Below are 27,510 nucleotides of genomic sequence, written 5' to 3' on the forward strand. Positions count from 1 at the left end.
AGGAAGAACAGAGACACGTCGGAGGAGGCAGCAGTGATCGCTGATCAGCTGTTCCATCCCGTGCAGCGCCTTCACAGAGGTGATAGGTGCTGCACGGGCCGGTAAGGCGGAGGGGGGAGCGGCGGCGACGACCTCAGGGGGACGGGGGCGGAGGATGGCGGGAGGCGGAGCTATGGAAGGAGTACAGAGAGAGACAGGAAGGGAGGGGGACCGGGGCTGCTAAACTTTTTAGTTTTGTTTTAATTTTTTATTTTATACGAGCGGAAGCGGGGAGCAGCGGTGACCTTGGGGGGGGGGGGGGGGGCAAGGACGTCCATACTGGACGCTTCTGATGAGCGCCTTTGCCCCCTCCAGAACCTTTTTTGATGTATGTTTATTTTTGTATTGATGCAGGGGTAAGCGGGGAGCCACGTGTTTGTGTTTTATTTTTGTAGCTGTTTTGGACGTTTGTGGCATGCGCAGAGCAGCCAGCATAACGCTTGGCTGCTCTGCGCATGCTTTAGGGGCCGATTACCGACGGGGATTACGAATCTTTGATACATTGTACTTTTCAATACCGCACCGAACATGTGCGACTTGTTTTTTTTGGTGCATGCTTTGTTTTTTCAAATTTGTTAAGGACTTTTAACGTTTTAGATTTTTTTTACGTATGGTTGATGCATCTGGGCCATAGTCTGAGCTTGCTGTCCCTCCCCCCCTTGTGTAAATCACCCAGCAACCAGGAGAGCAGCTGCATATCAGGTCATGTTCTTCTCCTGTAGTATCTGGACTCCAACTGTTCTGAACTGCAGTTATCGGATGTTGCATATGGTTCAAAATAGCAGTCAGACCCATGGCAGCAGAGGAGAAGTGGTCCAGCGTGCAGCCATATTTGCCTTCTCTTGCCATGATCAGCTTGGGGGAGAAGGGCAGAACCATATATACTACTGCTGTTCCCCGGTTCCTGTGCAGAATTCTGCAAAGGGAGGGTGTTTTATACAAATTCTGCATTGTGCAATTCACAGGATTTTCCCCAGGCATAAAGATGGACCTACTTCACTTTCACAAACACCTAGTGGTAAAGTCTGAATATGATCCTTTTTGAAATTGCTTGATTTGGGTGGGGGAGAAAGAAAGCACAATAGGGGGCAAACCATGGGTTTTGCAACATCTTTCTGCATGTCAGCACATAGTTATAGCCATGTCAGTGTAAGTAAACAAACTAATCGGTAACTTTGGCTTCCAGACACCAAGCGGATTGCTGTTGACCCCAAGCCCACTGCTGTCTAGCATTCACTTCTGGAGCAGTCTTAGCCCCGTTGCTCCTCTGAGTCCTGTCAGGCTGCAAGGACCAAATAGCTTATTTCAGGTGAGTTTCCATGACAGAATCATCTCCTACGAACCTGGGGATGCAGGTACTACACCCTTCTTCTAAGGCAGCGGAGGCAACCCCAGACAGGTTTTCCCGGATACCCATACTGAATATTCATGAGGGAGATTGCATGCACTGCCTCTGTTGAAATTGATTTTGTACATTTTCATTTTTTTGCTAATGTACAAATTCACCATAGGTAGAGGAAATTCCTTCCCAACTTTACAACCGAAGGTTAGAAAAAGCATCGTCAATGCATGCTCTGTAATATTGAAGAAAAAAAAATCAATTGACCATGCCTCATATACATCTACATAAATTACTTGCAGCAGCCAAGTTCATGTCCTGAGCCAAAGGTCCCTTGGTGCAGAACAGGTGTTGAAACAGAATTAAATTATTCACTAATGTGACCTAGCTGAGTTGTGGGTTTTTTTTTTAATTGCATACTGATTTATGCATGAAATGGAAAAAAAAAAAAAAAAGAAATGGATTATGGTTTGACTTAATATACCACTTTCCCCTAAAACACACCAAAATGGTTTACAAAAAATCAAAATAAAAGAACGCCATGGTAGTTAGAGGATATCGCCCTATGCTATGTAGCCTATTTCTATCTGTGTTGGACTAGGATGGGAGGAGGGATATAAAGGGACATCACAGGCTCAGTATGAGCAAAGGGTCGAGATGCCATAGTCGGAATAATAGCTGGATGCTCAAATGAGCAGAATATTCAGACTAGATAAAATCTTGGCCTTGTGGTTCCTTCCTTGTTGGGGGCGTTTCCAGCATTTCATTTACCAACAGCAGAAAGCATTCATCGTAGTGATAGATTTTTTAATCATTCCCGGTGCTGTAATTACTTGAATGTGTATGTAATGTTGTGCCTCGCCTACACTTAGTAAGAGTAAGGAATATAAATGGATTTTTGACAGGCTGCAGTGGTGCAATCAGCTAGCATCTGAGTCTGTTTGACATGCTGCAAGAGTCGTAATAGCTGATGGAAGCTTGGAATCCTGTTCAGAAGGAATGGATCCTCAGAAGCTTAGCGGAGATTGGGTGGCAGCGCCAGTGGTTGGGAGGCGGGGCTAGTACTGGGCAGATTTCTATGGTCTGTGTCCTGAACATGGTAGATACAAATCAAGGTCAGGTATACATATAAAGTAGCCCATATGAGTTTATCTTGTTGGGCAGACTGGATGGACCGTACAGGTCTGTTTCTGCCATCATCTACTATGTTATTGGAAAGGAAGAGGAGTTCAAACATCTTCATAGTTTCAGAAGACTATCTATGTCCATGTAAGCACTACAGCAAGCTTGTCCAGCCTCAGTCCTCAAAGGCTGGAATCTGGGTCAGGTTTTCAGGATTACCCTCAATACGTTTGCATGAGATCTACTTGCATTCACTGCCTCCATGGTTTGCAAATCGATTTTATGCATATTCATTGAGGAAATGCTTAAAACCTTATCTGGCCAGGGCTGCGTTTGGATACCCTTGCCTTAGAGGATGCTGAAGGGGGGGGGGGGGGGGGGGAGATAAGTACATTCCCCCTAATACTCAGTCTAGGGGAGCTGGGGTTTAAAAAAAAAAAAAAAAAGGGGGGGGGGGGGGGGTTAAGGTCTGGCTACACAGCACTGAGCCAAATCTGGGATAGCTGCACTTATATCCACTTATGAAGTAGCCTCCTGCATTTTTCTGGGTACCAACAATATTCAAAGGCCGGTACTGAGAACCCAACACCGGCACTAGAGCCCATTAGCTTTGGACTAATACCGGCGTTAATCAGCACAGAATGCGCAGAGGGCTTTAGGACAGGAAACAGCTTGCACGCCAGAGATGACCACACATTGTATTTAAACGTAATCTAATAAATGTAAATAAGGCCATTTGCTAGTAGCTATGCCCTCCCAATGCTCAGAGAACAGCGCAGAAACAAACTCTGCTTTTAGCACAGGAAACCTACAGGCAGCTGGGTTTGAGGCGATTTCTTTTTGAGTTTCAGTTTAAAATATCTGCCAGTTTTGATTTCTTTTGAAAGCAGAAGAAAGCCTGTGCAAGCCTGTAAGTCCAGTACTGCACAAAGAAATATGTGCAAGTCCGAGCGGACCTGAAAGTGAAAGCACACATTAGCAACTGTTTTTTTTTTTTTTTTTTTAGCTTAAATAAAAGCTTAGTTAAAAAAAAAAAAGCAAGCTTATATTTAAAGGTGCAGAAGAGCAAACCAATGTTTGCTTCACTTTCATGTTTGCCTGGTGAATGCACACAAGAGCTGCACCTACTGCGAAACTCTTCTGTACAATCACCAAGCCTTGTGGCCCATTGCCTTTGCAGTGTGCATATAATTTGAATAACATATTCTTTGAGCATTGTTGAAATAGTTTTCTGCGCTGTTGGCTCTACCTGGGAGTTCTGAGCATTAGCCCCTCAGACTGGTACCCAAATAACCACCTTGGGGTAGTGGGAGCAGGGCTGGATCAGGATGCCTTCATCAATATAGTCAGACAAGGCAAAAGAAAGAAACAAATTATGAAACAAATATTGAACCTTGTTACCTCACAAGTACAGTAAATAAAGAATAAGGCCTGTTTAGTTTCAGAGGCAAAGTTCACACAGTTCTGTAGCTGACAGACCTCAAGTGCACAGTACATACAACTACTTGCAGGGTTGCACAACCCAGGTCTGGCTCCAGCTAGCCCGTAAGGACATAATTATTGTAAAGCAAAAGTTAAAGCTTAGCCTATCTTAATGAGGTTCTGGTAGCTTATACAGAAGCAGGGGAGACCTACACTGCAGGGCACCTTGGGCCTCTCAGTTGTTCTGCCATTGGGCTTTTACTGCCTGCTGGTTTGATAACAGGAGACAGCATGAGCCTATCCAGCCCATCAAGTGGGCTGAAACCAGTAGGCAGATCTTCTCACCCTATCATATTCATTGTTTTGGGTGTACCAAGATGGCGGCTTGGAGACCAGCTTCAGCCTTGTGACATCATACCTGTTATCAAACCTCCTTAGGCTGAACTCTGCCTTCTTGGCCAGACAGCCTAACACTCCTATGCTACATTAGCTGTGCTTCAGCCTCTGACATGGCAGGTTTAGCACCACCTCCCATAAGGTAGCTAAACTACAGCCTCCACTGAGTGTTCCCATTGACAGCTGCCACTATACCACTCACTCCCTCACACACCTGGAGAAAGTTAGGGCAGCCTTTTTGCTAGCCTCACTTTATCCACTTTACCTGGTTGCTGGACTAAAGATTACTGCTAAACAGGTAACTTCTGGCTCTGCCTTAACTCCAGCATAGTGCTGGGGCAGTCACATTTTCAGCATTAGCCAGATAATGGCACTGACAAGCCATAGCTGGCCCCAGCAAGTAGCACCAAGCTGGTTAGATAACAGGAGATGGCATGATGTCACAAGGCTGAAACCAGTCTCCCTTGAAGGTGGTTTTTATTTTCCCAAATGCAGCTGTCGCCATCTTGGTACACCCATACAATTTAACTGATAGGGCAACAAGCTCCACCAGTGGCTTCAACTCACATAATGGGCCAGATAGGCTCATGCCACCTCCTGTAATCAATCCTCCTTGAGTGGCATTTATCAAGGTAGGCATGGCCCCTACTCAGATAAGCACTACCCTCAATATTTCCATCATTTTAGCTCTCGCAATGATGGATTAAGATGCTCTGGAAATGCCAGTCAGTACAACATTTTTTTTTTTTTGGGGGGGGGGGGGGCTTTCTTTTGTACAGTGAGAATTATATGGGCAATGTGGCCACCTAAGTTCACTTAAACAAATGTGGAGCATTAGGAAAAGCCAAGTGCATAACAGAGGAACAGCATAGAGACTAAATGAACTGAACTTATTATATAGGCAGTCAAGCAGAGGCGGTGCTCCTTAACCTTGCAGGACCCTAGACATAGGCTTACTGGGTATGTGCTTATCCAGTATTGAGCTGCCATGGCAACAATAGAATGTAAAATTGATCTATATGTCTGGGTAAACTGGATCTCATACAAACAAGAGAGGCTCAGTGGGCTAAGAATTAAGGAAGGTAGGGTTCAAATAACACTATTGCTCACTGCAGCTGTTTCAAGAGGAGAAACCACAGGCAAGTGAAGGAACAATCATAGCAAGTAAACCAAAGAGCAGAGGAGAAGGGTTGGCACTTCCAAAGAGCACAGGGGAGACAAATTCTGTTATGTAGCATTTTTAAGGAAAGAACACAGTGAAGGTGACAAGATGGATGATGCCAAACAAACTTCTACTGGACTCAGAAAAAAGTTCACAGCAAGAGTTTATTCTTAAAAAAAAACTAGACTCGACACAAGTCCAGTAGAAGTTTGTTTGGCGTCATCCAGCTTAACACCTTCGCTGTGTTCTTTTCTTGCATTTTTAAGGAAGACACCAAAATGACTCGACACAGCAGCTGTTTCAGCACCTCAGCGCCTGCCTCAGGAGTCTGAGAAATACATATTATGCACAAAAATGTGATAAAAATGTTCTGTAAAACAATGGCATACCATATGCATGTTAAAAATACATGGGCCAAAATAAGTGTGTAATAGGAGAAATTGTTACCAAATTAGTCAAATTGTCTAAAATGCAGGTAAAAAATGTGAAAAATATTTAGTATGAGGATCAGCTTTAATTCACATTTTCTAAAAAGGAGGTAGTATTAAAACAGCATATGTACATTTATGTAGTTTAGAGTAAAAAAATCACATAGACACAAAATATCAGGGCTGAACAATCATGGCTCTGATATATAAACCACATGAAACAGTTTAGACAAAATCAGAGCATCGTAAACCTGGGGAAATGCACAGACCTGAAAAAGTGGTACGTATTCATATACTAGAACCCTGTGCAGCTTGAGTATGGTAACCCCAGAAGTAAACAGTGTTCCAAAAACGTTATGTGAAGGAACCATTAGCAAAGGAGTAAATAAGCACAGAGGTATGAATAATGTATAAGCTGACATTTTTTCCCTGCATTTTAGAAAATGTAACTAATTTGGCAACAATTTCTTCTATTACATACTGGGTCTGGCCCATTATCATATGTTTTATATTTTCAAACGTTTATGTATTTTTAATGTGGAGTAGCAGCCTAGTGGTTAGTGCAGTGGACTTTGATCCTGTGGCACTGGGTTTGATTCCCACTGCAGCTCCTTGTAACTCTGAGCAAGTCACTTAACCCTCCATTGCCCCAGGTACAAATAAGTACATTTCTCTTTCCCTATATGTTATGCCATTGTTTTATGCAATATTTTAATCACATTTTCATTCATAATATTTATGTTTTCATTTATGTTCTTATATTATTTATATGGATTTCTCAGACTCCTGCGGCAGGCAGGCGCTGAGGTGCCAAAACACGGCCGCTGTGTCAAGTCATTTTGGTATATTCCTAATAAATATTACATATCGGAATTTTATCATCTCTCCTGTGGTCATTGGAAGTAACAACCCTGTCACCCTACTCTTTTGGTTTGTTGCCTATGGCTATGGGCAAGTTACTTAGGGCCTCTTTTACTAAGGTGCGCTAGTGTTTTTAACGCACGCTAATATTCAGGGCACATTACGTTAGTGACGTCCATAGGAATATACGGATGTTGCTAACGTCTAGCACGAACTAAACATGCTAGTGTGCCTAAGTAAAAGACCACCTTTAACTCTCTATTACCTCTGGTACAACAGATTGAAGCCCTTTGGGGACAGGGAAATAACTCCTGTACTTGAATGTTAGTTAGCCTGAGCTACTACTGAAAAGGTATGAGCTAAATCCTGGAAAAAAAAATGGAAAAAGAAAAAACCATTAACCATCTTTGCTAAGAAAGCTAGTAGTAAGCAATTTCATTACACCTTGACTTTTCAGTTTTCCTTCTTACCACAGTAATGAAGCTTCACATTCTGCTCAACCTGTTTACTGCAGACAGCAGACTATTGCAAGTTTACCCAAGATCTGTGCTGGCTACAGACTAACGGCAACTCCTTTAGACAATACTTAAGATATCATAGAAATAAGAGAGTCATAGGAGTTAACATCTCAAAATTGATTGTAGGTGCTAAACCCAACAGAAATAACCCCCTCCCCTTGGCAGTCAAGGAGTTTGTTCAATATTGGTGGTGCTCAAGCACCCCCCCCCACAGTTGGCTCCTGTGAAGAGAGGCATAGGATTGAGTGAATCATTAACAAAATAATTATTTGTTCTCTAATCCCAGTTTTACATAAATTCAAAAAGTTACTTGTAGCAAATATATTTCACTCTGAATCCCTTTCCTTCCCCCATTTTGCATTAGTAAATTAACAGAATTACCGTTGTGTTCACCGACAACATTTTGAACTTACCTTATTTATTGCATCTGTATCCCACATTTTCCCACCTATTTGCAGGCTCAATGTGGCTTACATAGTACGGTGAAGACGTTCACCAACTCCGGTAGAGAAACAAGTACAAAGTGATGTTGTAGTCTAGTAAAGTTCATAGTTACAGAGACATTGGGAATAGTAGAGAAGAGAGATATAGTGTTCATAAAACTAAGCATATTCTTAAAGAAGAAAATTACTTTGTTAATAGAGTGTAGCTTTTGAAATACGCAAATATAGGATTGTGAATATTCATTCTGGAAAAGTCACAGCTTTTATTCTTTTTTTTTGGTTCCATCCTAGCAGTTTCCGAGTCTTCTGAATGGGCACCTACCTCTGCCGATTCCCAGTTTGGACAGAGCCGCCTCTCCCGTTCTGCTCTCTTCAAACACCCAGAAATCCTAATGAAGGGACTCGCTGGCTTAACAGTCCACCAGCAGGTGCTGGCATTTCTTCTGTTCATAGATGACTGCTGGGCAAATGCCATCATTATTTCAGACTGCACTTTTCATTATATGAATATACTAGATCATGTTATCTTTTTATTATAAAAAAAACCCCTGCTTCTATCTATCTATAGATAGGTAGATGTAGATACGTGTATACACATATACACCCCTCAGAATTAGGTTTGTAACAAATGAGTTTTTCACTTTTTTTCCTTACGATCATACCTGTCAGTGTTGAACACTGTTTATGGTCTTGTACTATTGTTTTGTTTTTTTAAAGTCTTGCAATGTACCTAATTATGGATGTGACGCTTTCTTTTTTTTAAACAATATTTCTTCCCTGTATCTTATGCACTTATGCTTAAGATAACTATAACCGGCTGTGCCTTGTTTATGCATAAAGTTTTATAAACTACGTGTATTGCTAGTATTAGGTCAAAACTGATAGAAGACCATGCTAGAATCAACCAACTCTATGATAGTGTCGCCTTATTCTCGTCTCCCTCCCAACCCAAGCACTTATGGCCAACACTGTATTCAAGCAGCTTTGTATTTAGTACTTTTGTAGTGAGAAACTACTTATCCCACATTGCTGAGCTGAAAGCCAAGCAATAAATATTTTGGGGGTTTGTTTTGTTCCCAAAAACTTAAAATTTGTGGTGGTGTAATCATTCCACGACAACATCCAGTGATATCTATTCAGGAAATAAGGGACATGCTTTCTGCTCTTTGTTAGAACATCTAGAGAGAAAAATCAAGTCTTGCAGTTTTGGAGACTTGCCATTGTTTGGACGCATCAACCAGCAATATTTCTCATGCCAGGGTTAACATTTGTTTTGTTTGTTGGTCACCTCTGTACATAGTGTTTCTATGTGACATATTGGAGATCAAGGCAGAGATTGTATTATATTCTGATTAATAAAACAAACATGAATGAGGAAATATAGAGCATGCTTACAAATTGAGGTGTTTTACAGTATAACTGCATTTTGCTTTGGTCTGTTGAACTGAAGATATGACAATAGCAGAGTTCAATTCCAAATCCTGTGCTAAATTATTAAAAAAAAAAATAAGAGACAGAAAAATGGCCGCTAAACATGCAATAGCATAAGTTTCCTGGTTTTGCCCATTGCTATCAGCACAGCAACCTGTAAAACGAACAGATTATAGTTGGGCTACAAATGTTTTCAGGCAAGACACCATTTTCCTCCACAAGAGGACCCTACAACCAAAATCACTGTATACAGCATCTTTCTATCTTAAAACCACTCAACTCCATTGTAACTAATGCTGTCCCCCACACACAGCAGAAAAGGGGTTATTTTAATTCTCTATGGGCATGAAAAGTAGCACATTAGGGGGTAGATTAGCATTCTGAAAGAAAGCATGGGTCTACAACAGGAGTGGGCAACCACGGTCCTTGAGGGCCATAACCCAGTTGGGTTTTCAAGATTTCCGCAATCAATATGCATGAGAACTATCTGCATATAATAGAAACAGCACAGTACATGCAAATCAATCTCATGCATATTCATTGTGGAAATCTTAAAAACATGAATGGGTTGTGCCCCTCAAGGATGGTGATGGCCCATCTCTGCTCAAGAAGGATCAAAGCAGCATAATATATGTACATATATTTTGAAATCTATATAGTACTATGGATATTTATCCTCCTGTCTATGCTGTTTTGATTAGATGCCAGATGATGTGCATGTATGTGGTGTGACAGTATTGGGGGTAATTTTATAAACAGAGTTCCTATAAAAAAATGATCTAAAACAAGTCTATTTTATAAAAGGCCTCCATAGGTACTTAAATGCTTTTATAAAACCGGCTCCTATCATAATTTGCAATAGCACAGAAAATGCTCTAACACGAATGTACACCTGCTCTGAGGCAGGTCTAAATGTGTGGATACAATCATGCCACCACCTCTGCTTCACCCTGGGAATGTCTGCACAGAGACTAGATAAAAGTACACGCACTCTTGTAAAGTTGAATACACTCATCCAATTTTGTAAGAGCCATTTCCCATTTGGAAAATTATTTATAATATAACCTCCATATGAGAGAGATTAAAGATATGAGTGGAATGAACATGCCTAAGAGACAGGTAAAGAATTACAGGGAAGTATATGAGCAACCTGGCAAAAGGTTCTCCTGCTAACTTAAATTTTAGCTGAATTGTACGGTCGCTAATTGAAATCCAGATCTCTCCTGCTGGGAAAAATAGTGTGTGGTATTTGGGATCTGCTGAGTACTTGTGGTCCAGACTGGCCACTGCTAGAGACAAGATGCTGGGCTTGATAGATATAATGCAACTCAGCATGGCTTTTCTTATGTTCCTCCTGTGTCTGTAGGAGACACACCGAGTAATGTTTTATAATGGGAAGCGAGTGTTAACAACACAGGAAAATTATTAAAATTCTTTGAAGGATGCTGATGTATAGAAAGTAATGAGAGCTAGATTTATACCAGTATCCCCAGCTGACATGAGCTGGAAATCAATCCCAGGTCCCTTTACATAGCAATTCGCAGAACTGCCACAACCACCAAGTACATTTTTGTTTGTTTTAGACCATGAGGAACCTTTCCTTTTACCAAATTATCAGTTGTTTTGACTGATACTGATGGATTCTTTCAACTACCCTATTTTCTCAATTCTAAGACACACCATTTTGCCAGTTTTAACGTCCATGGAAAGAAAGTGTGGCTTACATTTGATGGTGTCTTAGAATAGAGGTCCAAAATTTGAAATCATGCGGCCTAATTTCATATTCCTTCTACATAGCTACCAGTAATTGTAAATAAATCTATTTGTGCTTTTTCTTCTGCATGTTTATGGTAGTTACCATATTTTTCACTTTTGCAAAATGAGGTGCATCTTAGAATTGAGTGTTTTTTTCCTCCATGTATGCAAAAAGGGGTGGGGGTGGTGGGGTCTTAGAATCATGGTATTACTCTTGTTTAAAAAGATGTTGGGGAAACCTATAAAGATTTTGGTGACTTCCCTCTAAAATTGTGTGGTTATCCCATAATTCACTTCAGACACAAGCACAGCAAATGCTTTTTAACTTCAGATCTTTCTTCTGGCTAAGGAAGATTTAGCTATTTTCTCCCACTGGAATAAACAAATGCTGCACACCAAATCATGGAACATTTCTTTTGTTACTAAAATCTTCAGAACAAAACCAAGGAATTCCACATCATAGTCATACTTCCAAAAGTACAATATTAATACAAGTTTGTCAGTTAGAAATTAACAGCAGTTTGTTAGGACTACATGGCAGCTGAGTTGGTTTGTTTTCATCACCTAAAACCAGAATGCAAAATCCCACAAAGCCAAAGTGGCCCAATATTTGTTTATCGACAAATCTGTTTCTTCTAACAAAATAAAAAGTCCCAATTAAAATTTTTCAATCATTAATGAAAAATATTAACAGAATGTCCCCAAACATGCCACAATTACTATTCACAAATAAAGTTAAAAATAAAATATACAAAAAAAAAACTCCCCCCAAAACACAAAAAAATTCTTTGTTTCACTTAATACTGTTAAATAACAATAAACCACAAGATATACTGAACAGAAAAGGTAGGGACCCTTGAATATTTTTACAGTGAATATCGGGGGGGGGGGGGGGGGGGGGGGGAAGACAAGCTAGTCATGAAAGTTTCCCATGATATATCAGCCAAGGACTGACAAAATATATCAATTAAGATTTACAGTATTATAACAATGCACTAAAACAGCCTATACAGGTGGAACACAAAGGCTTACAAAATACCATAGCCATCACCAGATGTGTACTTATGATACTGAAATGCAGAAAAATAGTTATGACCTGTTTTCTTTGACCCGTAACAATAGCATTTAAGACTTGGAGGGGAAATCCACGAAACCCAAGCAACTCTATGTCACTGTACTCAAAAGGTTTCCATTATGTGGTGAAATCTTATGAATTACAAACATGTATCTTATCAGCTGGTCTCATGTGAATAGTGCAATGAATCCAGTAAGCTGCAAGAACCCCCCCCCCCTTCCCCCCAAAAGGTAGAGATTTGTTCCCAGGTTTCGTGAAACAGCTGCTCATTTTAGCTGTAAATTTTACTGGTAAGAAAAGCTCTTTGTCATGGTATTTGCAGAGTGGAGCAAGACATGTTTAAAAAAAATATATATTCTTAAAATTAGAAATAAACCATACGTCAAGACAAGAATTTTAGTTATGGGAGATTATTGTGTATGATAACTAAAGTTTTGAAGTTAGGACAAGCAGCTTCAAAAAGTACAGCTGCACTTAGAAGTGTACAGTTTTGGGTATCTTAATGCCGCCATGAAGTGGAAAGGTGGATTTAAAAATCTAGCTGCATTTTCACTTCTCTCTCCTCTTAGGAAACCCAGTAATATCCAATTGCCAACTGCTGTCCTCGGTAACACATGAAAAATATTTATAACTATAAAAAATAGGGTTCTTTGGGTGTAAAAAGTATACTGTTACAGAAGCATCTGAAAATAAGAGCATGGAGGCCCTGAGAGCCATGTACATCATCAATGCAGAACATTGAGTTCCGGTCTAATGGGAGACTTCACAAATTCAAAAGCATCCTAGACATTCAATAACCAATATGACATCAGGATATTCTAATCCAGTTGCACTGAGATCAGCACGATCACTCTCAGCCAAACAGGCTGCTGTGACAGGATACTAAAGCCAATTTGTAAAGAAAGGTATACTATTGTGATTTTGGCTTTCATATTCCCAGCATCATCTGAACTTAGAGAGAATAAAATTGCAGCCAGTTTTGTGGCTTTCACTGGTACATTTTAAATTTAACATGCTTATGCTGTAAGTACTTTTTAAGAAACTTGTCATACACAATATATTTAAGGTTAATATCAACCGTTGCTCCAATCATTCATCTTCCCAAGGGAATTACTGTAAAATAAAATCACTTGCTCTTTCAAAATTGAAAATAATGGGTAAAATCTTTTTGCTATTCATTTCCTAAAATAAAAGCTAGCAAAATAAGTGACTGTATTAGGAAGATCAGCATAATGTGCAAATATCTATATTCAAGATGTCCCAAGAAAACAATTAGCAAAGTTATACTTCGCAGTTACTAGAAAAGGCCATTCTCTGGCACACAGAGAAAATATAAAATATAATTAGCAATTATCAGCTTTCCAGTCATGTTCTTCTATCAACCAGCTCTGTGGAATTATTCAGCAATATTCAAGGTTTAGACATTAAGGAAGGAATGTTAAAAATGGCGTCCAAAGTCAGGTAGTGTGAAAATCTGTGCCAATTCTATAAAGGTCGCTCAGCTCTAAGCAACCTTTATAGAACAGCGTTTAGCGCGGATTCCCACATCCGGCTTTAGGCGTAAGGACTTATGCCTGCTAAAGCCTGGTGTAAATGCTGCATGACAGCTGGGTGCATAAATGCCCCTATTCTGTTAACACTGTGCCTAAACGTTGGGGATGTCCCTGACCATGCCCCTCCCCTGGCCACACCCCTTTCGCGTTGTGTGCAAAAACAATTTAGGCACACAGTGTTATAGAATACAGTGCATAGACAGATCCATACAGATCCTAATTAGTGCCAATTAATAATTGATTAACAGCTCACTAATTAATCTGAGCATGGATCTGGGATCCATGTGGAAATTTGGGCAACTTTTATTAAATCTAGGTCAGGGGTTCTCTACTCAGTCCTCAGGACACACCTAGCCAGTCAGGCTTTCAGGATTGTCCACAATAAATATACAAGACATAAATCTGCATACAATGGAGGTAGGGCATGCAAATCTCTCTCATGCATATTCACTGTGGCACTAAATGCAATAGCACATAGTTGGAAGGTGGGCACATAGTTACAAAGTAAAATGATAGAATACTAGAATTTACACACATTTCAGCAATTTAGATGAACATTTACACCAGCTCTAAGGCTGGCTAAGTACTTGTGCCCAACTTTTCCCTGTTACACTAGTATTCTACACATGAAATTAACGTGCCTACTGTTATAGAACTTTATAGCAGGGCACCTGGTTTAATAGTGCAGGTTGGTGCCTGCTTAAGCACTATTTTATAACAACATATAGGCACCTAAAGTGTCTTTATAAAGAAATCATGCGTAACTTACAGGTGCACGGTTACAACCTGTTCTTGAACTGGTGTAATTGTCTGCATCTAGATTATTCAAATATGTATGCAAATTAGTGTATTTTATAATCTATACAGTTACTTGTGAACTCTGGCCACACTCCACCACTGTACATGCCCATCAGCAATAGTACATGACGTGTAATTTTATGCCAGTGGGTATTTTATAAGAGGCAACACACACAAATATGATTCCTAAAAATACCTCCTATGGGGGTAAATTTTGCAAAAGGATACTTATTATAAAGGCTACATTAGAAGCCTGTGTGCTCTTCTTAAACTGATTCCCAGAACCAGGTGTAAATGTTTGCACGTGTTCTGCACATGTACTCAAATATTTATACACACACCCCTTGCACAGAGCTTTCCAGAAATGTACTTTGGACGGAGAATACAGAATAGATACACATATTTACACCATCTTTGGAACAGGTGAAAATTTCTGTAAGCTAGTTCTGGAAGCCTATTTTATAAAGGTACATAGGTACCTATATAGCCTTTGTAAACTAGGCATAAAATAGGAATCTTTTTCCAACATATGTGTCCCTTTTATACAATTACATCCTATGAGGATAATGTCATTAACAGGGCACCTATGTGAAATGCCAATAGACATCTGCTTTATGCCTAGTTTATAAAGGTACTGCAAGAAAGACTCCCACTACATATAATATCTAAATATATATATATATATATAGGACCATCAGAGGGTTATTTCCACTTAGATATATATCACAGGGGATACTAATGCCAATCCATTCCATCATAGGTCCAATCTTCATTCAGACATTCATGTTATGGTCACGTAACGTGAAATATCTGAACAAAGAGTATGAAGATGGGCTTTAAGGAGACCTCCCTGCCACAGAATTGTGCAACAATGTGACACTGGAGTATGAGTCTCCTATTACTTCATAAGATAAATCTGTAACTAAATCTGATTAAAAGATGTCTTTGAAAAATTGATAATCACAAGTTACTGGTGGATTTGAATCACTTCTGAATTACAATAATATAATAGCGACGGACCTATGATGAAATCTGTATGATTGGCCTGCAACAAACAGGGTGGAGGGATGTTCCAAAGAATAAACAGGAATCAATAATCGTCCAGAGGGTTTATTCTCCTTAAACAATCACATAAAAGCCTGGATCCGGCATTGTCCGTGTTTCGGCTGTTATGCCTTCTTCAAGGGTCACAACTCTAAAAATGTGTGACCATGATGACTGGAGAGGTTACCTCGTATTTGGTAAACCAATATGGTGTAAACCTTTTAAATGAAGTATTTAGTTGTAGAGGCCTCCAGCAGCAAAGAGTTGAGCATACCAGTGTCAGGTCCAGGTTTTTACGTGACTGTTTGAGAATAAACCCTCTGAAAGATTATTGATTCCGGTTCGCTCTTTGGAACATCCCTCCACCCTGTTTGTTGCTCGCTTGTTTGCTGTGGAAGGACTTTTCCACTCCCTTTGCTTTTGTTTGTGACCTCAAAGTGCCTTTACAAAATAGGTCCTACAGATTACCTCTAGCAGCACAAAAACTCTCTTGCACATAACTACACCTGCTCTGAAGATGATGTAAATGTATGTCCGCTCTAGTCATCTATGTACGTATCTTATCAATACATCTGTACACCGCAGCTCTGCCCAAATTTCACCCCTAGGAATACAAATTTCAGGTAAAAGAGGTAAAATCTTGCAGTGTGCCATATATACACTTCTATGATTTTATAAGATATGCTTTATATGCAAAAAGTGGCTCTTGTGAAGTTGTGTGGGATATACATGTGTACAAATATGTACTGACAAGAATATGTGTGGTTATTATACCACCTGTAGGTGCTCCCAATGTTTGGGCATACCAGGAGCAGAGCTGCAATATATATATCTATACAATAAAACTCACCCTCAACGTTCTGAAGACACTGACATCACTGAAGCCAAGCCACTGACGTCACTTCCTTCATGAAGGGTTCGTGGTGGTGAAGCCACCGAAATCACCAAGTCTCTGGGCCCCGCCCTCGCGTCAAACATGTCGAGGGCGGAGCAATGGCGTCACACATCGAGGGCGGAGCAATGGTGTCAGTGGCTTCAGAACGAAGAAGGTGATGAAGGTGCGTTGATGAGGTGCGGAGCAATGGCGTCAGTGGCTTCACAATGACAAAGGGGTGGGGGAGGAAAACCTTGCTAGCGCCCGTTTCATTTGCTCCAGAAACGGGCCTTTTTTACTAGTGTATTTTATAAAATACACAAACACCACACATTTCCACCTTACACCTGCCTCAGATTAAGGTGTGAAAATGCATATGCATTCATGCTTATCTTATAAAGGCACACAGGCATTTATGCTGCCTTGATAAAAACAGGAATAGATGCTGTAAATTGATAATACTTTAGGAGCTGTGCTATGAAATTACCCTCATGGGGTGAATTTTATAAGCAACTTGAGTACATAAAACATTCTATGTGCTCAAGTAGGCTTTTATATAAATCATAGCAGCTATTTTTACACAGTATATACATGGGTGTTCTCAGAGGCAGAGAATGGGTGGAACAGGGCTGGAATTTACATTTATGTGCATATTTTCTAAACATGCACCAATTCCTATTGGTACATACATGCACGTAATTACATCTGCCTCAGAGCAAGTCTATTATGTGTGGACCTACTCTCCAGTGATGTAATTTAAAACCTCACATGTGCTACCTTTAGAGAACAGGTACAACACACGCATCTATGTGCCTTCAGAGCTTAGGTGCTAATAATTTTCAAAAACATTTCTGTTGAAAAAACTGCATTTTACTCGTGGAAACCACCTTTTCGAAAACTTCCCACCCTATATGTAGGTAAAAAGCTAATCTTGTATTGGTTATCTAGGTAAGAAAAGGAATGTCTATGTCTGGACCGGCACAAATATTTTACAAGAAGCTCCAAGGAGGTTTAATTGACAGGAGACGGCGAAAGTATGCTTGGTCCATTATCTGGCCTGAAGCCAGTAGGTGGAGCTTGCCACCATATTGAGTCACCCAAAATAATTGCACACACTCATTAGAAATAAGGAGTGCCTATGAGTGGCTTGGCGTGGACCAATAATTTGCATTGGTTTCTGTGTATCAAGGTGGCGGCTATGGATTCAGCCTTGTCACATGACTCGTCTGTCGATTGAACTTTCTTGCGAGACTCATTGAATGTGCAGCCTTTTGTAAAATACATACAAAGATGTGGTTAATACACGGGTAGTTTGCAGCATGTACAACAGGACAGTTATTTTCAAGAGGAACACATTCAAAAAGGGAGAAGCAACACTAGGGGCTTTGAAAACCTAAGTGCCAATTTTGCAACCTACATGTATAAGTACCAGATTTTACAAACCGGGCATCCAGGAAGAGCCAATTAATAAGGTGAGCTAAATAAAACTTGTAATTTTAAACACCAGAGAGGTAAGTACATTTGTTCCTTCAATCACTTATATAAAACTCCAGGTCCAAATGAGCATTTTGCCGACATACTGGTAAGAGTAGGTGTAAATGCTGATGTCTAAATTTGTTTTAAGGTATGGCTGTATTATCATTGCAAAATCAGACACAAGTGCAAACATTTTGGTCCCACCAGCCATGTTCCCCTTCAAAACTGCATGCTGCAGATATACGTAAGTAGTGGCTTTTCTAAAAACTGAGGTTTACTTGCATAAGGCATACGCACATATGCAAATTCCATGCAAGCTTTGCAAAATGACCTCCAAAATTACACACACACCACCATTACAGTTGGAATGGGGTGAGGTTGGTGCGCAGTTTGGAATTATGCACATACTTTACAATTTTCAAAGTATGCACTTTTACTCATTAAAATACCCACACAAAAAGCAGGCACAGATGTGTTTGAGTACTTTTTCTTTGCCTAGTTTCAAAAGAAAACACATACTGTCGCTTTGAAAACTGATGCAAGGTGCACTAGTAAATGCTGTCTGCAGAGTTTGCAGATATGAGCATTTTGGAAAATTGACAAGTGTGTCAAAAAATGGTCCATCCATTTTAACTGTTAAGCATAGCAAAGTTTACATTCCAGGAATCATTACAGTTCAGAAGGAAAAACTGGTGAATCTGTGCCCCTTGTGGTCTGAAAACTTATCTTTAAATTGAAAACAGAGTTGACTCAGTGGCTGTGTACAAGACCGTTGCTTAACTCCTGGGCCAGGCTTCTGCTGATTGGGGATGCTGCTGAGGTAGCATCCTCGGGCCAAGGAGGAGAGAGTATCTGCCATCATTCAACAGTGATACCTAGCAGCAAAACTTAGGGTCCATGCTAACTAGATTTCTGAGGGAGCCACAATTTATGGCTCTTGGCCAAGCACTGGCACTGTAATAGCTTGAACAATGAGGTGGACATAACATTTTGGGGAAAAATATATCAGACAACCTGAAGATTTATGGCATCCTAACCCAGCGGAGGCCAGTTTTGATTGAGCTGGAAATCTAAAAGCAAAAGGAAGAAACTTCTGGGATTAAAAAACAAAACAAAAAAAACAAACAACAAATAAAAAAAAGGAAAAAATGTGAGCTTAACCATGGCTGCCATCAATCCATGAATGTTTTCACTTGATTCAAGGCAAAAGTCACTAATAAAATTCTGGTCCAAAAGAGGCCACTTATGTCAAAGTCCCTTGGAATTTCATCTGCGGTGACCTCACTTCCTATTTAAAGGTACCATGAAATAGCTGATCCCATGAACTTATTTACAGCAGTGATAATTCCAATAGGAATTTCACTCTGCGTGGCTGTGAGCTGCAGGTAAGACTTCAACGTTATCATTTCAACCAGCTTTTCAGGGATTTGTATTCCATGTGGGGCACAGCTCACAAGTGTTCCCCTGATTTAAAGAAAAATAAACAAAACAAAATTAAACTACACTAAAATTCATCAGGAGAAACAGATGCATTCACATATTATAAACGTCACTGCAATTTCTTCAAGCATTCAACTGTTTCTTGCATTAAACAGACAGTAGTTCTTTAGCAGCAATGAATCTGCAATAAATAATGCACTGTGTTTCTCAGTCCTGCACAAAAATTGCAGCTACAGTTACACCACCAACTGTAACCTACTGGCTCTAACGGCAGAGGAGACCTTAAAACCAACTGTACAAAATTTTGTCACACTGTGACAACGAATATAAAATACATAATCTGCAGGTTGGAAATAAAAAGACTCCACTGTAAATAGGACAGTGTAGACAAAATAGACAGTTGAAGTCCACCAGAAGTAATAATTGCATTCAGATCAGTGTCCTTGGTAATACAAGGCTTGGACTGGTGCTAGAAACAGTTAGAAGAGCATGCTTTGTCTTCTGTTCTTCCCATGTCCTAAGATGCAAAAAAAATAAAATAAAATGTCTGCTGTAAATCTGTTCAAAGACTCATGGATTTACACTTTGTATACTGCAGTACATTCACTCTTATGACATTTATAATACAAGTGGAGCAGCATTTTTGATATGACGTCTAAGTACAATTTTGGATGTTTTGCAGAAAACGTCCATAAACCCAGTAGCAAACATGGCCATTTTCAAACCAGGAACCCCCCTCCCCCCCCCCATATTTTGGTTTCAAAGATGGCCATTTGCTAGATGTTTTTGTGCTCAGTGTGTCTATCCTTTTTAGATCATTTTCGACCCCCCCCCCAAAAAAAAAAAAACAAAAAAAAAACCCCAAAACAGTCCAAGTGAAAAATGCACAAAAACAAGCCATTGGGGTGTTGGGGGAAGGCATTCTTAGTAGACTGGCCACACAGTGGGGCACTGCAGTAGACTTTACATAAAATGTCTCAGGTACATATCTCACCATTACCCTCTTATATTGTACAGGGAGCCTCCAAACACCTACTTGTCCCCAACTGTGCAAAAGCCCTTATGTCTGTAGGTGTCTCCTATATATGGGTACAGTAGGTTTTTGGAGGGCTCAAATTTTCCACCACAAGTATAACAGTTAGAGTGGGATATGGGCCTGGGTCCCCTTCTCCATAGTGCACTGCACCGACCACTAGGCTACTCCAGGGACCTGCTTGTTGCTCTAATAGGACTGACTATAACATCTGAAGCTGATGTCAATGACCAATGGGGGAGCAAGGAGGGTCATGCCTTATCCCTCCAGTGGTTACTTGGTCATTTAGGGCACCCCTTTTGTGACGAAGTCTTGATTGAAATATGTCTAGACCAAAATATCTAACTTTTAGACCCAGACTTTTTTGCTTTCTTATATTCTGGCAGAGAAAATGTCCAAGTTTTGGAATCACCCAAATCCCACTCCCAACACATCCCCATGTGATTTGCGCTGGGGTTCACTAAGCTGCTAGCGTGGCTGGCTGTGCACTAATGCAGACACAGCCCATTCACTTTAAATGGGCTGTGTTGGCAATGACACATGTCTTAGTAAACAGACCCTTTAGACAAACTGCATACGAACTGAATGGAAAATTGTCTTAAAAATGTGTTTTGAGAATAGCGATTTGGACATTTTGGAAAAAAAAAAACCACACGTCCATCTGCCGCTTTTTGGACGTGTTTCCTCTTTTGAAAATGAGCCCAATTTGTATTTAGCAAAGCAGCAAACTCTCCAAAAATAATAAACGGAGTGGAGGAGTGGCCTAATGGTTAGGGTGGTGGACTCTGGTCCTGGGGAACTGAGGAAATGAGTTCGATTCCCACTTCAGGCACAAGCAGCTCCTTGTGACTCTGGGCAAGTCACTTAACCCTCCATTGCCCCAGGTACAAATAAGTACCTGTATATGTAAGCCGCATTCAGCCTGCCATGAGTGGGAAAGCGCGGGGTACAAAAAAAAAAATAGAACAATATTTCATTTTGTAAAGAGAAAAAAAAGCAAGTGAGTTTCTTCCGAGTTCCTCTTCCACTCCAGTCCACAGAACAATGAATTGGGATACTGTCTTACTGAATGGCATCAAGCATTGCCCCTATTTGCAAATGCTGATATTCTACAAATCTAGTCAATGATTGATCAATATGAAGAATATAACATACATAACACAAAGGAGAAGTTAGACCTGCTAATTTGCTTTCCTTTAGTCCGTCTGGACCTGCCTAGAAAAATGACCAATGGGCTGAGCTCACCTTCCAGCAGCCGTGTGGTAGGTGCATAAAAACCATTTCTAAAATCAGCTGAAAAGTGATTCTTTAGTTCAGATCTACTACAATTTGGTACATACCTGTCTCTGGATATGAAGAATTCCGAAAACCAGGATCTTTCTGTAATTGGATATCCTTCAGGCTGAATATTGAAACATCTAGAAAATTGATAAAGATGCATAAGAATATCATTATTAAATTGGATTTATAAAAATAATCATACCGTATCATTAAATCATCATATTACACTGCATTAAATACTTTACTTGCCGTAAATGTTACTCCTGCTGGAATTCTGTGCCAAAAAAAAAAAAAAAAAAAAAGGCAAAATTCTGTGCAAAAAAAATTCAAGATTCTGCGCACAAAATTTGCAAATTCTGCAAGTTTGTCATAATTTAACCAATATTACAGCCTTCCTCCCTGTACACAGATAGATCCATATTTTTCCCAGCCCCCCTCCTAGCACCCACACACATCCACCATTTTTCTTACAGATCCCTCTGCACCCACACATAGCATCCACCTTTTTTACAGCCCCCCCTCTCTCCCTGCATCCAACACACAGCATCCACCTTTTATTTTATGGCCCCCCCCTCACCCTTCCCTGCACCCATACACCATACATATTTTTTTCAGCTGCCCCTGCATTCACTTGTGGGGTAAGGAGGAGCTACATCGAGAATACCTCTTTAGGGCAGGAAAGAAACCCACTCTTTCCTGACCCCTGCTGCTGCTACCGCTTTTTCCTAATGGCCGCCGAGACTTCCTGCAGCAGTCTCACAAGATTACTGCGTGAAGTCTCAGTGGCTATTTTGAAGATGTGGTGGCACAAGTTAGAGAGTGGCGGCAGCAGATAGGAAAGAATAAGGTTCTTTCCTGTCCCCAGAGAGGCCACTAGACCACCAGGGAGTGCTCAGGTAAGCCCAGGGAGGGACCATCGAGGCTTGAGGAGGTGTGGCAGCAGGGGGAGAAGGGAAGCTAGCCTTTACCGCAGGCTGGGAAGGGCCCACTGAGGCTCAGGGGTGGCAGGGGGCCAGCCAGCCAGAGTGCAGATTCTGCTCAAAAATGTTGAATTCTGTGCAAATTCAGTGCTCCGCAGTTGCACAGAATTGCGACAGGAGTAAAATGTCAAATCTGCTTAGAAATCTTCTTTCCCTACAAATACATGAAGCACTGTACTCAAATGTATCCATTTTCAATTATTCACTCATGCTGGGGCTCATCAATACATAGGTATGTACTAAAAGGATACTAAACAAAACACCACTGTCATGTAGAAAACAATTTTATTTATCAAAAGTGCCCGACCTGGCCACATTTGGCTTTCCTAAAGGCTGCATCAGGGGCTTACACTATTAGGATCCCAAAGGGCATGTACACCTAATAAGTTCAAAAACAAACAGCAGCAGTGTCACATCTCTGACTTGCAGAGCTCCTGCCTCTTCAATCAGAATACAAAACTGTTTTCAATGTTGATTGAGGAGGCAGGAGCTCTGTGAGTCAGAGATCTGTTACTGCTGCTGTTTGTTTTTGAATTTACTATTAGATATACGTGCCCTTTGGAAACCTACTAGTGTAAACTCTTGATGCAGCCTTTAGGAAGGGGAAGGGAAATGGGACTTGATATACCGCCTTTCTGAGGTTTTTGCAACTACATTCAAAGTGGTTTACATCAGGTACTTATTTTGTACCAGGGGCAATGGAGGGTTAAGTGACTTGCCCAGAGTCACAAGGAGCTGCAGTGGGAATCGAACTCAGTTCCCCAGGATCAAAGTCCACTGCACTAACCACTAGGCTACTAAGCTAGGTCCTGCAGTGCCTGCTAGAGGCTGTTAATGTTGTGTTTTAGTTCAAGTTTTAGAACTAAGGGGAAAACAGTATAGAGATTAGTTGCTAAAGTTTGCTTTTTTATATTTTTATTCTATCACTTACCTACAATTCCCCCTTTAAACCCCAATCTTTAAGTTCCCAAAGCACAAGGCAAAATAATGTTCACTTACCAGAGAAATGTCCTCTTCTCTCAGAACATCTCAGAAAGAAAGTTAAGTGGGACCTTTCCTCTTTATATAGTTTTGAATCTAAGGGGACTGCTTAAAACAGACCCTTTCAAGCTAACGCAGTAATCAGATTGCCCTTAGTAACCTCTGCAAATATTTTACTTCCTCACACCTTAATTAACACCTAATTCAGGTCAGTGGCAGTGCTACCTCTCCAGCAACCAAAGTTTCTAACTCCAGAAAAAGCTTCAGTTTAAAACTATGGGAAAAGGGTTGTACACTATGGAAACTAGTTAACAATGCTTGCTTCCCTCTCTCTTCCCCCTCCTCCCCAAGACTAAACTAGGTCCTGCAGTGCCTGATAGAGGCTATCTGTTAATGCTGTGGTACAAAGTTCAAGTTTTAAAACTAGGGGGAAAAGAGTATGGCACTCTGAACAGTATGTAGGAAATTTATGGAACACTTCTCTGAAAATCTACCAGCTGCAGCATTATCATTCTGTTATGACATACTACTGATTTGATGCACTCATTTGGTCTGATGGATTTAAGTTTTATCCTAGTAGGTGATGCAGCACGTCAGGACTGCTGTCAACCAAGACAGATTTTAAGTAATGCATGATTCTCAACTACAGGCTTCAATTGGTTAAAATTTATCAGCGACATCAGAGACATCAGAAAATCATAAGAACAGACAGATTATGTCTACACTCCCAAGAACGTATCCGAGTTGTTGTCTTTCCTTTATATACCATCTTCTTGAGTAGATGAATATGCTCAGTCTCATTTAGTTCATATTTAGCAGGTCTTCCTTAAATAACCTAAAACCTTGCCATAAATAATAGCCAGCAAACTAGCATGACCATTACTTGAATATTACTGCAACTTTTCTGAACAGTATCTCATCACCATCAGCCTGCTGCATTAATCTGGCCACAAAAAAAAAAACAAAAAACAAACTATGACCTGATCTCTTTGGCAGGCTTATGTATGCATCCACATATCTATGAGGACTTCTAGATATTATTGTACTTGCAGCCTACCTGATACACCCAGCTGCTAATTTTAACATTCTTACCTGTAGTCACCCTTAGGCATTCATATTTGATTGAAGTACTATATACAAGTTCACTAAGTAAAAACCACAGTACCCTGGATTTATCTATAAAACCTGGAGAGACTACAGTTTTCCTGTTATCATGTACCTCTATCATTTAACCATCTCCTCCAGCGTTTTTCTGAATCACCTCATGGCATTGGCCACTTATATGACCAATTTATCCTGCTGTCCATGAAGAACACTAGTTATCAGGGCCGTGCCAACACGGTAAGCGGGGTAAGCACTGCAGGGGGGCGCCAACCTCTGGAGGGCGCCTACCGGCACCTTTTTCCTGAGGTCAGCTCACTTGCAAAATGTTTTACCTGAAGCTGTGATTCTCCTCTCTCCCCTGCCCTCCCCTCTTCGACTGCAGTGCTCACTGAGGCAGGCAGGCTCTGCTGAATTTGTTTGAAAGAATACAACCAGTGCGATATATCTGTCTTTGGTGTGGGAAGAACTCCTCATTCAGGGTGAGCTTGAACAACATTCAAATTAAAGAGAACAGCCAGGTTTGGAGGGAGGTGTGCAAGTGAGACTGGGGAGAAATAAAACTAAATAGTGTAATTGTTAAAATCTATAAGTGGTTCAAAGTTGTTGTTTTTTTCTGAGCTTGTACACCGAGAGGAGGGCATGACTGCAATGATGTGTGCATAATTATCAGGTAACCGGATAGCTACACCTAAAAGCCATTTCATTGGCTGGTGGTTCCAATAGTAGTTTCAAAAGAGGAAGTTTAGCTGACGTGTAGTGTAGAAGAGCTGGTAAGTGAAAATCTGATTGTTTTTTTTGGTGTTTGTTTTTATATAAAAGATTCTCCTTGGATAGGAAGAGTCTGTGATATGTGAAAGTATATTTTGCTTTAATGAAATTGCTATACTTTAGAGTCAGAGACTTATCAATGATCAGGGATCAATCCTCAGTCTGATTCTGTTCATCATTTTCATAAGTGATGCTGCAAAAATGCAATCAAGAAAGGCTTGCTGGAAGGTATGAAAACATGAGGCAGGGACCTAGTGAAACTTGAGGAATGGTTTAAAGTTTGACAGCAAATATGTAACACTAAAACATGTATGGTTAATGCATCTAGACTGCAAAAATCCAAGGATGGAGGTGAAGTTCTGTGTACAAAACAGAAGTGGGATTTGGGGACAATCATATTTGATAATTTTAACGTAGCCAAATAGATACAGTGGTGGAAATAAGTATTTGATCCCTTGCTGATTTTGTAAGTTTGCCCACTGACAAAGACATGAGCAGCCCATAATTGAAGGGTAGGTTATTGGTAACAGTGAGAGATAGCACATCACAAATTAAATCCGGAAAATCACATTGTGGAAAGTATATGAATTTATTTGCATTCTGCAGAGGGAAATAAGTATTTGATCCCCCACCAACCAGTAAGAGATCTGGCCCCTACAGACCAGGTAGATGCTCCAAATCAACTCGTTACCTGCATGACAGACAGCTGTCGGCAATGGTCACCTGTATGAAAGACACCTGTCCACAGACTCAGTGAATCAGTCAGACTCTAACCTCTACAAAATGGCCAAGAGCAAGGAGCTGTCTAAGGATGTCAGGGACAAGATCATACACCTGCACAAGGCTGGAATGGGCTACAAAACCATCAGTAAGACGCTGGGCGAGAAGGAGACAACTGTTGGTGCCATAGTAAGAAAATGGAAGAAGTACAAAATGACTGTCAATCGACAAAGATCTGGGGCTCCACGCAAAATCTCACCTCGTGGGGTATCCTTGATCATGAGGAAGGTTAGAAATCAGCCTACAACTACAAGGGGGGAACTTGTCAATGATCTCAAGGCAGCTGGGACCACTGTCACCACGAAAACCATTGGTAACACATTACGACATAACGGATTGCAATCCTGCAGTGCCCGCAAGGTCCCCCTGCTCCGGAAGGCACATGTGACGGCCCGTCTGAAGTTTGCCAGTGAACACCTGGATGATGCCGAGAGTGATTGGGAGAAGGTGCTGTGGTCAGATGAGACAAAAATTGAGCTCTTTGGCATGAACTCAACTCGCCGTGTTTGGAGGAAGAGAAATGCTGCCTATGACCCAAAGAACACCGTCCCCACTGTCAAGCATGGAGGTGGAAATGTTATGTTTTGGGGGTGTTTCTCTGCTAAGGGCACAGGACTACTTCACCGCATCAATGGGAGAATGGATGGGGCCATGTACCGTACAATTTTGAGTGACAACCTCCTTCCCTCCGCCAGGGCCTTAAAAATGGGTCGTGGCTGGGTCTTCCAGCACGACAATGACCCAAAACATACAGCCAAGGCAACAAAGGAGTGGCTCAGGAAGAAGCACATTAGGGTCATGGAGTGGCCTAGCCAGTCACCAGACCTTAATCCCATTGAAAACTTATGGAGGGAGCTGAAGCTGCGAGTTGCCAAGCGACAGCCCAGAACTCTTAATGATTTAGAGATGATCTGCAAAGAGGAGTAGACCAAAATTCCTCCTGACATGTGTGCAAACCTCATCATCAACTACAGAAGACGTCTGACCGCTGTGCTTGCCAACAAGGGTTTTGCCACCAAGTATTAGGTCTTGTTTGCCAGAGGGATTAAATACTTATTTCCCTCTGCAGAATGCAAATAAATTCATATACTTTCCACAATGTGATTTTCCGGATTTAATTTGTGATGTGCTATCTCTCACTGTTACCAATAACCTACCCTTCAATTATGGGCTGCTCATGTATTTGTCAGTGGGCAAACTTACAAAATCAGCAAGGGATCAAATACTTATTTCCACCACTGTAGATAAGCTAAAGGCAAAAGCCAGAAAGATGATAAGAGTGCACAAAGAAAGGAATATCCAGAAAAAAAAAAAAGGCAGAGACCTCTGTATGTGTCTGGTGAGACCTCACTTGGGAGACTGCCTTTTTAAAAGGCTATCAACTGGAAGAAGTTGCTATCGAAGGCA

At 40.8% G+C, this 27,510-nt stretch overlaps 2 protein-coding genes across 6 annotated transcripts in view; one reads left to right on the top strand and one right to left on the bottom strand.

The window, feature by feature from the left end:
- Positions 1-11,090, top strand: part of ELK3 (ETS transcription factor ELK3) — a 77,553-nt gene extending 66,463 nt beyond the window's left edge. For 2 of the 3 annotated variants that reach the window (XM_030214343.1, XM_030214341.1), the window contains exons 4-5: positions 1,226-1,348; positions 8,022-11,090. In XM_030214343.1, coding sequence (XP_030070203.1) covers positions 1,226-1,348; positions 8,022-8,123 — 225 coding nt within the window. In that variant the 3' untranslated portion in view covers positions 8,124-11,090. The remainder of the gene's footprint in view (positions 1-1,225; positions 1,349-8,021) is intronic. The other variant, XM_030214342.1, reaches the window with a different exon arrangement.
- Positions 11,091-16,519: 5,429 nt separating this feature from the next.
- The window catches only part of CDK17 (cyclin dependent kinase 17), a 191,804-nt gene continuing 180,813 nt past the window's right edge, over positions 16,520-27,510 (bottom strand). For all 3 annotated transcript variants that reach the window (XM_030214340.1, XM_030214338.1, XM_030214339.1), the window contains 2 exons: positions 21,550-21,627; positions 16,520-19,693 (listed from right to left, as the gene is read on the bottom strand). In XM_030214340.1, the coding sequence (XP_030070200.1) occupies positions 19,656-19,693; positions 21,550-21,627 (116 nt within the window). In that variant the 3' untranslated portion in view covers positions 16,520-19,655. The remainder of the gene's footprint in view (positions 19,694-21,549; positions 21,628-27,510) is intronic.

Source organism: Microcaecilia unicolor, chromosome 9 (genome assembly GCF_901765095.1).
Source record: "Microcaecilia unicolor chromosome 9, aMicUni1.1, whole genome shotgun sequence".
Classification (NCBI taxonomy): Eukaryota; Metazoa; Chordata; class Amphibia; order Gymnophiona; family Siphonopidae; genus Microcaecilia; species Microcaecilia unicolor.